The 14,427-nt window shown below is 45.1% G+C and overlaps 2 protein-coding genes across 2 annotated transcripts in view; one reads left to right on the plus strand and one right to left on the minus strand.

Annotated features, from left to right (window-relative positions):
• Nucleotides 1–5,429: 5,429 nt before the first annotated feature.
• rasl11b (RAS-like, family 11, member B) lies at nucleotides 5,430–7,746 on the plus strand. The gene is made up of 4 exons (XM_071486881.1): nucleotides 5,430–5,705; nucleotides 5,823–5,879; nucleotides 5,973–6,049; nucleotides 6,548–7,746. The coding sequence occupies exons 1-4, from the start codon at nucleotides 5,591–5,593 to the stop codon at nucleotides 7,043–7,045; spliced, it is 747 nt and encodes a 248-aa protein (XP_071342982.1). The 5' UTR covers nucleotides 5,430–5,590; the 3' UTR covers nucleotides 7,046–7,746.
• Nucleotides 7,747–9,166: 1,420 nt separating this feature from the next.
• scfd2 (sec1 family domain containing 2) overlaps nucleotides 9,167–14,427 on the minus strand; it is a 105,187-nt gene continuing 99,926 nt past the window's right edge. Inside the window, exons 8-9 of the mRNA XM_071486872.1 lie at nucleotides 13,654–13,773; nucleotides 9,167–9,579 (exon numbers count right to left, since the gene is read on the minus strand). Coding sequence (XP_071342973.1) covers nucleotides 9,487–9,579; nucleotides 13,654–13,773 — 213 coding nt within the window. The 3' untranslated portion in view covers nucleotides 9,167–9,486. The remainder of the gene's footprint in view (nucleotides 9,580–13,653; nucleotides 13,774–14,427) is intronic.

The raw sequence follows: 14,427 nt of genomic DNA on the forward strand, positions 1-14,427 counted from the left end.
TGAGAAATCTGGATCAGGCCTTGGCCCCGCCCACCACCTGCTGGCTCCAGGTGTCCAGGTGAAAGAGCAGAGAGTATGAAGATGGTTAGAGGAGGAAACATCAGAGAGACTCAGCCTCATGTTTGAGCCTCAGTCAGACCCAGACTCAGATGAGGAGTCTGTTGAGACCAGAATCAGAGACTAGCAGACAGATCAGAACAGTTAGCATAGTTAGCATCTTTTATTTGTTTATGTTGTTTGTTAGCTTGTAACTGGCAGTAGCTGACACATTGTTAGTGGTTGTGCTAATGCTAACTCTGGCTCTCTGTACTGACAAGGTTTCAGGTTTATTTAGCTCCGCCCCCCGTCTGCACAAGTTGACAGGATTGGTTCCTGAGGTTCTGTGACATATAAATCCCTGACTGTCTGAATCTGTTTTTATGAGACTGTCATTGGTTCACTGCAGTTCAAGGTGGAAACAGTCGTGGTGTTTCCTGATTATTTCACTCATCATATGTCTATTCTATAACTTCATAGTGAAGACGATAAAACAAAATCCAACAGTGCTGTGAGAAGCTGCAGGTCGGCTACACGTCAGTGGGTGACAGTCTCTGCAGAATGATCACATGTGAATCTCATGAATAAGGTGAGGACGTGTGGTTTCTGATAAAATGAGCTGTTTGTAAGCTTTGCCATTGCTACATAGCCAATGTTAGCATTAGCAGCTGTTTACTTACCAGTCTTACCAAAAGTTTCAATTATTGTTGCATTTACAATACAAGAGGTTATAATACATTCTCTCAGCAGCACGACTTCTTCAGGGCAGCTGAGATTATACAGTGTGGCATACTCATGCCAACAGAGTTGTGTTCACAGGTGTCTAATCCACCTGTGCTCAGGTTTATTCTTCCTGTGAGAGGTAGTGACAGGACTCAGCCTGTTTGTCAGTTTGTGCAAAAAACTATTTAGACTTGAAGACACCAGACTGACAGAGGAGCTGCCTCAGTGATGACAAAAGATGACAGACAACACAGATAACCTGTGAAAATACCAAGGCGATTAAGGTAATCGATATAGGATAATGACTGCAGGATAATGATGATGATATATGTCTGACAATGGTCTGTATGACTGAAAACATCATCAGAACAAAAATTTGGGAGCTTATTTTCAGCGGATACACAGTGTTTTTTTCTCTTTTCTGTGTTTACCCTCACAGATTCTACACCTCAGCCTGAATCAGGCTGCATGTGCACAGCGACATCTCTTCACCCTGGCTTCATCAGCGGGCTTTTGTTACCTGTGAGTTGACGAGCCGAGCAGGTCACTGTGTCCCGCTGAGGACTGTGAAGAGCTGTGGTAAGAGTCACATCAGAGCCAGCAGAGTTACAGCTGGAGTCACCTCAGAATCACACATTTCATTTTCCTCTTCCTCCACTTCATACTTGACACATTATTGAACAGTACACACAGTACTAGAAGGGATAAACTTTGTCATGCTGTTTGTATAATTGCCAGTATGTGAAGAAGGGTTTGTCAGGAGACACATTTACAGAATCAGCCCCTGAGGAAGCTGCCTGGCTTTATGAAACCACACAGAGGCTCTGAACCTTGCTCTGCCTCCAACTCCATTCAGGCTGGACAGTAAAATAGGCTAGACGGACAGACAGGGCCCTGGGGAAAGTCTCATTTACTGACACAGTGGCCCAAATCCATAAATCTCAACCACTGAACTGAACTGTGTCTCAACATGATCTGTCCAGGGTAGAGTGTCCTATGTGCCTCTGTCATACTCTCAGCGTTTTTACCTCAATACAACCTGGCTCCAAGGGTTTCATATAGAAATCACTTCATAAATAAATGTGTGTGTGTTTGTTGCCATGGATGCAACGATAATAATTCATAAACATGAGGCTGAAGCGCAAAGTGCTTGTGTTGAAAATATCTGGTGACCCATTTATCCACCTCTCCTTTTCAAATCAAACAATAGTCTGAACGTAATGTTTTAATACAGACTTTCTATTGTTTATTCTCAAGCTCAGTGCTGTTGGCCCCTGTGTCTAATGGATGTTCTGCAAGATTTGTCTTCCTCAGTGTTCTGCAAAAGCTTCCTCCTTCAGAACAGTACAAAGTGACCTCCATCCCAGATCACATCACAACAAATAAATATACACAGTCAGGTCTAATTTTACCTTCTTACTCACAGGTTTTGCACGTGAGCAGAAAAAAACAACTTCTTAATCAGTGAAAACAGGATAATCCCAGAGTTTAAAGTCTTACCTTAAATACACATGTCTACGGTCACATGCACCTCAGACAAAAACATGCTATCCTCTGTTATTACTGCTACACCTTTTCTTTCCTGGCTGTCTCTTCTACATGCTCGCAGCCATACATGTTGGCACACATAAGCATTTTGAGGACCAACATGTGCACGTATAACGAGAATGGAGACCCATTACCCAATGTTAAGCCAGAGATCAGCGGTGGAATGTAAACAGGAGAACAGGGAGCATGAATGAGAGATGGAGAGTCAAGATTTAAATATTTTCCACTGTGTTTGTTAAGAAGTCAGCTAAAGCTAGCTGCCGCACTTCAGTGTAAAAGCTCAGAGCTGGCATTCCTTGAGCTGCGGGAGGAGGAGTGGTGGTTGGGACTATTGTCATTCAGAGCCATGCATTCAGAGGTATGCAAATGCTCAAACATGTTGGAAGATTCACATTTCAATAAGAAAAAAAACAACCTCTCTCCCTTTGAGTGGGCCAGGAGCTGCTTGTGCCGGCAAGCCAATACGATTTCCATCGGTCACTGGAAATGCAAATGTACTTGTAGATATAAACAAATAAGTGAAGAGATCTATGAGAAGATGTGTGAATAGATCTGCTTTTCACAGGTGCTTTTGTGCATCTGCAGTAAAATCCTGCGAGAGAAGAGAAGAAGTGAACAACAATAAGGCGTTTCATTGCATTGCACTGTTTATTTCTTCAGCTATGACTGAAAAATATGGAGCTGCCAGCATTTAAAACTTCACTCAGTAGAGTCCAGATCTGGACTGTTCAGCAATTTTTGTGTAGTTGTGTTCACACAGCTTTGTAGCAACATCATGATGACAAAAATCTAAGAGTTGAGCCAGTGTAAAACAATTGGCTCCTAATAAACACCTTTACAAACAATGATTAAAGGCAATAAGGATGATAAGCATCTATCATGATAGTGATAAACATATGGCCACGGCTCATGAGGCTTTGCCCCCGGGGAGGCTAAACTGCCCCAGTTTCTCTGATATCCCAAATGACTGTTGTCCTTTGTGGGCTTGGGCCCTGAGGGCACGTGACGGCTGTATGCCTCATTCTCAGCTCCACTGTAAAAGGTGCGGTGACCTCGGGAAATCAGCCCTCACTTCTGTGTCAACAAGGACATCCTTCTGAGAACACCCTCCTCCTCCTCCTCCTCCTCCTCCTCCTCCTCCAGATTTCACCTGCCCCTCGTCCCCTCCGCCGCCCCCAATTAACTCCACATTCCTCTGTTTGCAGTGAATACCCGAATTCTCCTTGACAATTGTCCACACCCCAGTTTAGAGATTACCCCCCCGTTTAACCCTCTCTAACCTTCTATTGTCACCTCTGTGTGAGTGACACTCTGATCCTGGGTCTGCTCTGTTTGTAGCTACAATTGTCAAAGGTATTTTAATTTACCTCCAGCTCTTCCTCAGGGAAAGTAAAGGCAGCACCAACCTAAAGGCACGACCAATCAGGGACTGGAGGGAAGTTTATTGGAATTACTGTGCTACAGTGTACAGCTACATTGTTTTTTTCAGGTATAAGTGATGGTGCACTCAATCTGTCATATTGAGTTAAAGTCAGTATTATACAATGTAGTTTGACTTCTAGTGTGAGTCACTCAACATTTCTGGGTCACTTGTGTATCAAATGAGTGAATCCTGGCTCTTCATCAGGATAACAAGTGAAGAACACCTCCACACGCATCCTACCTTTGCCTGTCATCATTAGCCTTCTCGCCTGGTTGCTAGAGGAGGGAATGACTCCGGAGCCTTCTATCTGTGTGTGTTACAAATATGCTGCAGCGTGGGCTTAGATTACAAAGCAGTGACACCTCACTCACATCATTCGTTTGAAAAAGCCAGGAGCTCGAGCTTCACTGGCAACAGAAACTTAACCACAGAGAATCTGGTGAACATGGCATCAAATGCAATTATGCACAGTATTTACTCGCTATCAGCAAGAAAGCAGGCTGTACCAAAACGCTGCAGTTTACCATGTCGGCTCTGATGTGGTTAGAGGGGCAGATGTGTGTAGATGTGTGTGTGTGTGTGTGGATACACACCTAGCAACCGTGTCTGCTCACAAATCTCTGGGCACTAATTTCATATTTCAGCGCCGCTGCCTGTCATCAGCACTCTTATCAAAAATACATACCAGACCATAATCACAGAAGCACTGGTTGCCAAAATACCTCTGAGCACATGAGCACAAATGAAAGATGGGGAGAGGGAAAGGGGGGTAGGTGGGTGTGATGCGAGGAGGCAAAAGAAAGTGGGACAAAGAGATGATACAGGTTAAATCACAGCAGAGAGCAGCTGCTGACCTGATCTGACACGTGAAAGCTAAACAAATGTTTTCTGGTGCTGCAGTATTTTACTGCTTCATCTGAACAATTGTGTTATCTCTGGATGTTTCTCTCACATCGACAGCATTAAGGGTGTGTGAGTGTGGAGCCCACTATACTTGTGGGGAACCGTGGTGCTCTGCGGGCACCAGAATGCTGGATCCTACAAGTTTACATGTCTGTTTGAGGGGAAGACTTATGTAAATGATGGGTTCTTACAAAGATAGCTTTGCAAACATGTGTGTGTATGCATGAGTGTGAGTGTGTGTGTGTGTGTATACGTGTGTGTGTGTGTGTGTGTGTGTGGGGGGGGGGGGGGGGGGGGGGTATGCACAACATCACCCCCTGTGTGGAAGATTCACAAGTTAAGGGGCATGTCTGAACAGATCACCAGCTGCAACACAACACATAGGAACAGGATTCATCCACATCCCAGATAACTGCGCGCACACACACATACACACACACACACACACACACACACACACACACACACACACTCACTCAAGTATCAACATTCAAACTACACGAAGGAAAAAGCAGCGGGTTGAATTTTGAAGACTGTTTATGTCAGTGTGATTCTTGAGTGGATTCGGGCAGAGCTGTTTCATATATAGGAATCCATCACATTCGTGTAATGGAGATAATGGAGAGCGCTGGCTGGACACCAGCAGGGTCTGAGCCGGGTCGCTGTCCCACCTGCTGCAGGGGCTGTGGACAATTGGTGGATCCACGTGTGGGCGGGGCCGCGGGGGAGGAGGGGGGGTCAGCAACGACCAATCAGATGCGAGGGACCACGGAGCGCTATAAAAGCCGCGTGCGCTGCCGGACAGCAGCTTCCACTCCGCGCGGTGCTCTGACTGCAGAACCCACGCGCAGAGACGCGGGACTAACGTCATCCACAGGCTTTTAACCTCTGGAGAAGATCGAGGTTTTCTCTCCACTTTGCTTTTTTTGTGTTTTTGGCCAGAAGCAAGCGGGAAAAATGCGTCTGATCCAGAACATGACGACCATCGCGGAGTGTCCGGCCCCGGAGAACTCGGTCCCCCACCGGGCCATTAAGATAGCGGTGGTAGGAGGCAGCGGGGTAGGGAAAACAGGTGAGCACACCGGTAACACCTGTGTGTTGTAGTTTACTCACAGTGTAAAGTGATTTATTCTGTTTTATATTCCGGAAAAAAAATCTAATGTTTTGTTATCGCTTGGCTGTATTTCAGCGCTGGTGGTGAGATTCCTGACCAGGCGCTTCATCGGAGACTACGAGAGAAATGCTGGTGAGTCACTGAGGAAATGACAGACCGACCTGGCTCTGTAACACGGTGCAGGAGTCGGTGTGTAATGGCTGTGTCTCCCTGTGTGTGCTGCAGGTAATCTCTACTCCAGAGAGGTCCAGGTGGACGGAGAGCAAGTGACGATCCAGGTCCAGGACACCCCCGGCGCAGAGGTGAGCTCTCAGATTACAGTTGATGTTCCCTGTGCTGGCTGGAAGGTGACTGAGCTGCTGGGGTGAAAATCTGTTTAAATGCTAAGGATAATCCAACACAAAGATAATATAATCTAATTCACTGTCTGACTGTTAAAATCATCTAAACCTCTTTTGACTGGGCATCAGTCCAACACCCACGATGTGTGTGTGTGTGTGTGTGTGTGTGTGTGTAGAGCCCATCAGTCTGGCTGTCTAATCCCCCATTTAGGCTAATGGATGTCTGAGGCCAAGGTAAATGATACTCTGGCCCAGACTCCTCAGTCACCCACACCTCTCTGCTCTCGAGGGGTAACCCTATAGCTTTCGCCTGCCTCGGTCAGCATTCCAGTCATTACAAAAGATCAGTTGCATGAAGCCAGGGAAAATTCAATCAGGTCTGAATTCAGAAAAACACTTCATCTGAGTGAGTGTGCAGGGCTGTGTTTTAATCAGTCTCCCTGTTTCTCTGCCTCCCAGATGACCGATAATGGTGTCAGTCTACCTGACCATGTGTCCTGCTCCATCCAGTGGGCGGATGCTGTGGTGCTGGTGTACTCTGTGACAGACCGGCGCAGCTTCGACCTGATTGAACAGTTGCACCAGCTGGTTGCCCGTGTCGGTGGGGCCAATATGCCCCCGGTGATCCTGCTGGCCAACAAGGCGGACCTGCTGCACCTGAGGCGGGTCGACTCCCAGCAGGGCCCTCTGATGGCAGGAACCCTGGGCTGCACTTTCTATGAAGTGTCCGCCAGCGAGGACTACAGCCAGGTGCACGGGGCCTTCCACAGGCTGTGCTGCCAGCTAGCCAAGCAGCCGCCCGCTGCCTCCAACTCCTCAAACAACTCTGCCAGCGCCGCCACAGAGAAGAGGCGCTCACCCCTCATCCCCAGGCCAAAATCTCCCAATATGCAAGATCTGAAGCGGCGTTTCAAGCAGGCACTGTCCGCAAAAGTCAGGACTGTCACCTCAGTGTGAGGAGTGGAAGTGAAAGTGGTCCAGAGCGGCCACAGAAAGAAAGTTAGCATTGAAGGTGTAAGAGAAGAGAGGACAGGGAAAATTTGTGCTTCTCCCGTGGAAGGCCTCCTCCAGTGTGACTGTAGAAGGCAGGTGTGATGAACAGCGGGAGGCTGATGAATCCGCACAGAGGTCGTGACCTCTAAGTGAGCAGGTCCTGACAGGGGCCATGCGTGAGGAGGTTCATCGTCTGTTCAGGAGCAGAAGAGACAACAGAGCACACAGAGGCAGCTGAGTGAGGCCGCCTGAAGCCCAGACTCTGCGTATGAAATAAAAACTGTAAATCTCTCCTGGCAACAGCAGCTCTGAAGGACTCTACTGTGTATTTTTGGCTGTGCTGCCCATTGTGGCAGTTCTGTGTCCAGACTGCTGCTAAAACCTGATTGTTATTATTATACCAGCCACTTGAGTCAGGGCTCTGTGCAGCTGTGTGTGTGTACCCAGTCTCTTGTATTTCAATATCTGCACTAGATTTTTTTGCAGCATCCAAAAAAAGAAAAGTGGGGTGGGGGTGGGGGGGTTAGCTGGGCAGCAGCAGAGTATGTAGCATGTAGCGGTCATTACCACTGATGCACTTTATTAAAAAGGACCAGTCCAAAGGACCTGTTATTTATTTGTTATAAATTCACTTTTTGTTCACAATAAAATGATGATGAATTTGACTTCTGTCTTTTCTCATTTATCATTCATCTCTTTGCATATGTGCACTGGAGCGCAGGAATGTGGATGTGTATGTTACACACATATGATGATCTGTTTTTACTGCTGACAGCACGTCAACACTCTTCATGTCCTTGGCTCCATTGAGACAAACATCACTCCAACCGTGAGGGAGATGACGCACGCAGGAAAGGGTCGTCCGAGGCATGATTAAAACCAGTTCTTATAAACTGCTGATAATCAGTGAGCAGCACTGAAGAAAGAAGCATGAAGCACGGCTGTACAGCTGCTCCTCAGATCTTAAGATCTGTCTAAAGCCTGGCTCTGCCCTTGACTGCAGAAAAATTTGACAAAAAAAAAAATGGTGATGTAACAGTCTGAGCAGAGTTCATGTTAGTTTTCTCAGAGATGACCTTGTTTTATTAGGGACTCTTCTGAGAACTGCAAACTCCCGGAAGACAAGGACTAAATCATATTAAGCATTTTCCAATAAAACCTGAGCGTGTGTATGTTACAGATCTGTTTATTTACAATTCAAATTCTCATTAGTGAATCCTGAGTATCCTGTTCCCAGTGTGCACCACTGGATTACTACACAACCTGCCCCTCTGCTTGACTAAATGTGGGAGACTCACAATCAATGCAGGTGTGTGGTTGGGTGACACTTGTGTGCTCCAGCCATGGTGAATGAGGAGGCTTATAGCAGACGGTGTGAAACGACTTGTTTATTATTTCTGCTCTTTCTGCCACCACATGATGTGGCGAGGTGAGAATGGATGCTACAGAGAGTGTGTATTCTCCCCACCACAGCAGGAGGCCTTCCTCAGGTCACACCTTCACTTGTAATGAGTTCACACATGTGGCCTGTTTTTAACACAACCTGCTCCAATCAGCGAACAACCTCACCTGATCGAGGCTACGTCCACACGATGGGGTTTTCATTTTAAAATGAAAACGATCTGTGACCACATGAGCGTTTAAGCTCCGTATCAGAAATAATTTTAAAAAATGCACACATACATGACCATGCACATACACTGAGCATGTGTGAGCCGGTGTAAACAGGAAGCAGATTGTTTACTCTGCAGTTGATTAGTTGCACAAAATACTCTGAGGAACAACAAAAGCAGTTGTAGCATTAAAATGCAGAATTTAGCTGCACAACAGCTGCTAGCAAAGACAACAAGGTCAGTAACACTTGTATTTTATTATTCATGTTGTGTAGCTGTGGTAGTGGAGGCTGATAAGACCCAATCAGGGAGCACCGTGGGTGTCTACGTCATCGTTTACAAATGTCTCTGTTTTCAGTGCTCAAAAGCTCCAGAGTGGTGTTGACCGCAGGTGTAAACGAGGCAGAAGAGTTTTAACATGAAAATGCAGCAGTGTGGACTCTATATGCAAACAAAGAAACAAACACAAACATGAAATATTAACCGACTTTATTGTTAAAGGTCAATTATATTAACCTTTGATGCAAGCAGTACCAGAAACGCACTGTTGTAACTTTACACTTCGTGTGTCTGTCACACACATTCATGTACAATTTGTTTTCAAAAAGAATAAATCCAACATACTGTTATACAATCACTTTACAGGTCACTTTACAGGTGACACACATACAGAACAGGAATGTTGCATTTGCTGATCACTTCCTTGATTCTCCATTTACAGCTTTTGTTTGTGGTGCATGAGTCCGTCCACGTGTACGTGTGTGTGTGTGTGCGTTTCCACGTGACGGCCTTTTACACACCGATGTCAGGCACCAGCCTCCGGGTGGTGAAGAGCAGCTCGGGGATATCTGTGGGCCTCAGCAACCTGGTGGACAGAACCAGCACCTGGAGCGGAGAACAACACACTGACTGAGGTTACAGCAGTTCACAGTGTGTAACTTGATGCTCGTAGATGCAGCAGACATGAGTGTGAGTAATGAACAAAGAGTGAGGGAGCTGGTTTATTTCCTTAATTTTATTTCATTAATTCTGCCAAGGATCCTGTTTGTTTTACTGTTTCCCTGTGGCTTTTTGTCGGTGACACCAAAATCTAGATTTTGAGTGTGAAACTTGTTGAAAGTGTTTCTACTAATTCCTTTTCAAACAGCGTATATACCACGACTGGCTTCATCTCTCCGTCACATGGCAGCTTTGTGTCATTCAGTCTAAGGTGTAGATGTTGGTTACAGCTTCATTCAGACACGGCAGGACTGTGATGGAAAGAACCACAATATTGGTCACTGGTGTGAAAGACAAAGTGCTATCGATACAAAAAAAAGCCTTCTGCTTTCTCAAACTTAAAGCCTTAAACCTTGACGATCTAAATACATTTTATAATCACTTTTCACCATTTATTTTACTGCTTGCAAAATTTTGCTGCCTATATTATGAAGACTGAGCTTGAATCATCCATGTAGCTGACAGGGATGTAAATACACGATACAAAGGGAGGGAGGGAAACAGTCATTTTCATACCTGATCTGACAGGAGAAGAATCAGTTTCATAAACCGATTTTCTTTTGTGCATGAGTGATAATTAAGGGCTCATTTTACAGCTTTCATCACATGTTAGATACTTTCAGAACTAGTAAATAGAAACAATAAGAAGGAAAAAGGTGTAAATGTAGTAAACTGTCCTCACATTGTCACAGTGTCCAATCAGTTTGATTTAAAAGATATACATTAAATAAAATGTACATTAAGGTGAGTAAATAAATCAGCATTCACTGGTTGAGTCGTTTTGCCTTCTGACATAACAAAGTAACCTCAACCTCTTTAACCTTTAACCTTAACACAGTTAATGAAATGTGAACAGACCCACATTAGTAAGACAGTTGTTGTTGACTGATGCAGTATCAGGTCTTCAGTGTTTCCGGGGAGTCCTGGGCCCACGTATTGAAACCAAACAGTGACTTGAGAGACTGCTGCAGTTCTGTGAGAGGTGCATGTCTGAAAAGGGCTTAAGGACTCATTGTAACCACAGTGGATTCAAGCTGTGCAAAGAAGCAAACTACTGGTACAAACTTTTTGCATTCACCTGTGAAGTCTGCCGGGGGGTGGGGGGTGTTGGGGGTGTTGGGGGTGGAGACTGATACACAAAAGATAGTTGGAGTGTCATGTTCAGTTTTTAGGTAATTACCCAAAGAACAAGTGAATGACTTGAAGTGTGGATCCACAGATGTTTAAATGTCTGCACCTTCTTTGAATGAAGCAGTTTATATCTATATTATATTAAAATATCTATGATTAAATCTTATATGGTGGAACATGATGTATTAACTAATATATGCCAGTTTATTAAAACAACATACAATAATTCTCTGTGCTTGGTGCAGTGTTAGCTGAGGGCTGCAGCTCTCTCATGTTGTATAACCGAGACTCTGTTTTCCTGCAGCCGTGTTGCTTTAACTCGGGGTCGGCACCTAGAACTGGCAGCCGGCCTGTTTGTGGTGGCAGAGTGAGTCTGTTTCTGAGGAATTTGGTCCAAGTGCAGGACTGAAACTTTGCAGTTTGTTTTCAGTGGAACTTCATGAATATCTGCTCCACACACAGGCTTTGTCCACAGATTGCTGTGCATGTGTGTGCTCAGGTTAGTGTGCATCTCCTGAGGTTTGTGTGTATGTATGTGTGTGTGTGTGTGTGGGCCAGCAGGTTATTATATAAGCTTGTCTTTATTCAGTTTTCCTGATTACAGATGTAAGGCTTTGATCCTTGCCGGCCTTTCATTGCCTTTGGCCTCCTCCTCTGAGCCTTTCATTAAGACCAACCCACATTACCCTGATTCTGATCTCAGCCTTCCTCACCCTCTTCCTCTCACCCACAGAAAGGCCACTGTGGACTGCATATGTAATCAGCACTTCAACCGCTCAAACACACAGGCAGGCAGACACAACATCTCATGTGTGCAATTAATATGTGCGAAGATCAGATGACGTTCTCCCCTGTAAACCTGACCTGAGCGACCTGTGAATGTAGGTCAGCATCTGTTCCTTCACTCTCAGCCAGGTTCAGTCTGACCGTGGACAGTCTGTACCTCAAACTGAGTCCCTCCTGTGTTTCATCTCCACATCGACTACTTGACTTTTCATGGCCGAAGCAATGACTGAGTTTGATTCAACATCAGTTAAACTCTCTGCTTCTGGCTGAATGTGTATTTCAGTGATTTCGCTTCACTGGGTTCAGCTCTTACAGTTTCGCATTTCTAAAGGAACAAGAATGCTTTTAATTTTGATGAGTCATAATCTTGTGTCTTCATACAGGCTGTTTGTGCGAGAAAGAACAGATTTATTAAGAGGATGTAGATGATTCATCCACATATAATCTGTGTCTGCAGTGTTGAGTGAATAAATTGATGCATAATAATTTATCCATCTGTGAGTGACCGGCCTGTCAACCAGAGCTCTGTCAGTCACGTGGTTAAGAGGATATTTGTGCTTTTATTTATTTGAATCAAACCCCGATGTGTCTCACGTTGCTCGCAGAAAGTTTTGTAAAGTGTCAGGTCGTTGACAATGAAGAACACAGGAAATAAAAAAGATGCTGCATCAATCTGGATCCTTTTTAAAAAACTGTCCATTGTGCTAATGTGGTCATGTACTCTTCTGCTCAGCGCTGGGGTAGATGCACTTAGTTACCTCCCACTACTGCCTCTCACAGCTGGAGAGGGCATCAGTGCTTTAAGTTAAGCTTTAAAGTCATCACAGGACACAGGGCTAATGAAGAGATCTAGTTTCAGTATCTATGCTGCTTTATTTTAGCTGCATCACAATTTGTTGTATCTCTTATTGTTCCTGGTTTTGAACATTATCCACCTCTTTTCCAGAGTGGTTTGTTTATAGCTTTCAAGTCGTCTTTGAAACGACTTCCCTCCCTCCCACCCTCTCACCCGTGAGCTGAACAATTATGATGGTTCATAAAATGATAATAATACATCACTGAAACATATAACATTGTGTTTATATCATATCTACATACCTATATATAAAACGAAAAATGGGTAAATGCCAAATTTAAGAAATTAATCAGGTTATCAGTTGATTCCAGAAATGTGAGAAAGATTTGCAGGATTTTTGGCGGAACCTCAACAGTGTAATCCTGAACATCGCTGACTGACTGACTGACTGACTGACTGACTGACTGACTGACTGACTGACTGACTGATGATATTTCAACCATTGTTCAGCCAAATGCTGAGTTGGAGTTTCCCCATTGGCTGTTGCTCTTTCAAAATGAATTGGTGCAAACAGTATCTGTCAGGGTGGTGTCTACAGCCTGCAGGGTTGCCAACTTAGCACTGAGGCCACCTCTTGTGGAGGTCACAGTTCCACCGCTTGAGGTGAGCTTCAAGTCTGTGTTATGGTTCGCTTCACATGTGCATTGTGAACACAAAGCGCTCCAGGTTTGCTTCACCTTTTGCCACTGTGTTTTAGTCCTGCTGTTGACAGATCACATGCTAACGCACTGGGAGGCTCAAAAGAGCACACAGACTGAACCGTGGCTGCTGGTAACAGCAGCGTCCACTGTGAGCACAGAGGAGGAGAGAAGCAGACAGATAAAGGGCTGAAACCAGCTGACACTAGGCAGGATGCAAATAGCCTACGGCACGGTCCAGCCATGTACTGGGTTTTGACTTAGTCTTGTTATTTTTATTCTTTTGTACATAAGGAGTGAGATTTGGTGGCAATGGCAATTAAAACAGAACTGAGGTGAGTCTGCATTTTAATTCTCCATCATCATAATAATTATAATAATAATAAAGCACAGGTGCAGAGCCCCGTGGGTGTCATGGACAAAAAAAGATTGACTTGTGCACACTAATAAGCAATTTGCGTTCTCAAATTACATAACAACATGATTATGCAGAAAAGGACATGTGTTAGTGACGTGCTGGTAAAAGACACCTGACTCCAGCCTACTCACCTGCGTGCCTGGTTTGTGTGTGGTGACAATCTCTTTGATGAGACGAAGCTCTGAGGGTGTGACGCCTCCAACCAGAAAGAGGAGCAGCAGAGGGTTGTCGCTGGGATGTGGACGACTCACCTGCAGTTAAGACGGGACATTGCGATCGGTCAGTGCATCTTTTTTTAATGGAATCTAAAGGTGTTGATACGGTTTCCTGTAATACAGCAGTCTGTGATAAACAACACACTTTGTCCAGGGAACACTTAATCATTTTCTCTCCATATTATTATCTGTGGTTCTCTCTATGTCTTGTTTCTGAGTCACTGCTCAGCTGGACACCTGTGATGATGTGGTGACACTGATGAGAGCAGACTCTACCAAGACATAGGTCTCTGAGGCTCAGCGGATGATATCTTCTCACCCTGGTGTTATGGAGGCTGACACGTGGACATGCAAGCAGACACAGACAAACGTCCCACATAATCTGGGTAAACACATTTAGACATTTGTTTATGTGGATGAATTTTAACGGCAGGATCAAGTCTGGTGTTTCTGCAGAGCGTGACTGACTGTAGGAGAATAATTGCTTTGTGCTATTGGTTGTCGAGCTGCAGTCAGGGACACATCTGCAGCCTGTGAATGCTAACTGAGCAATCAGAGCTGCAGGGGGCGGACCCGAGGCGAGAGTGGCTGTACACGTGAAGCAGCGCCGGGCTGGGGCGAAGCCTGTCACGGATGATGCAACATGTGTTTCTTGATAAAGATGTGTGAACCAATGTTTTGTTTGTGTAT

The sequence above is a fragment of the Trachinotus anak genome, unplaced genomic scaffold (assembly GCF_046630095.1).
Source record: "Trachinotus anak isolate AG129_WGS33_773 ecotype Australia unplaced genomic scaffold, CSIRO_AGI_Tana_v1 ptg000010l, whole genome shotgun sequence".
NCBI lineage: Eukaryota > Metazoa > Chordata > Actinopteri > Carangiformes > Carangidae > Trachinotus > Trachinotus anak.

Coding starts and splice junctions, on each gene's coding strand:
- rasl11b (XM_071486881.1), top strand. CDS start 5,591: ATGCGTCTGATCCAGAACATGACGACCATCGCGGAGTGTCCGGCCCCG. Junction 5,880..5,972: donor AGACTACGAGAGAAATGCTG/GTGAGTCACTGA, acceptor TGTGTGCTGCAG/GTAATCTCTACTCCAGAGAG. Junction 6,050..6,547: donor AGGACACCCCCGGCGCAGAG/GTGAGCTCTCAG, acceptor TCTGCCTCCCAG/ATGACCGATAATGGTGTCAG.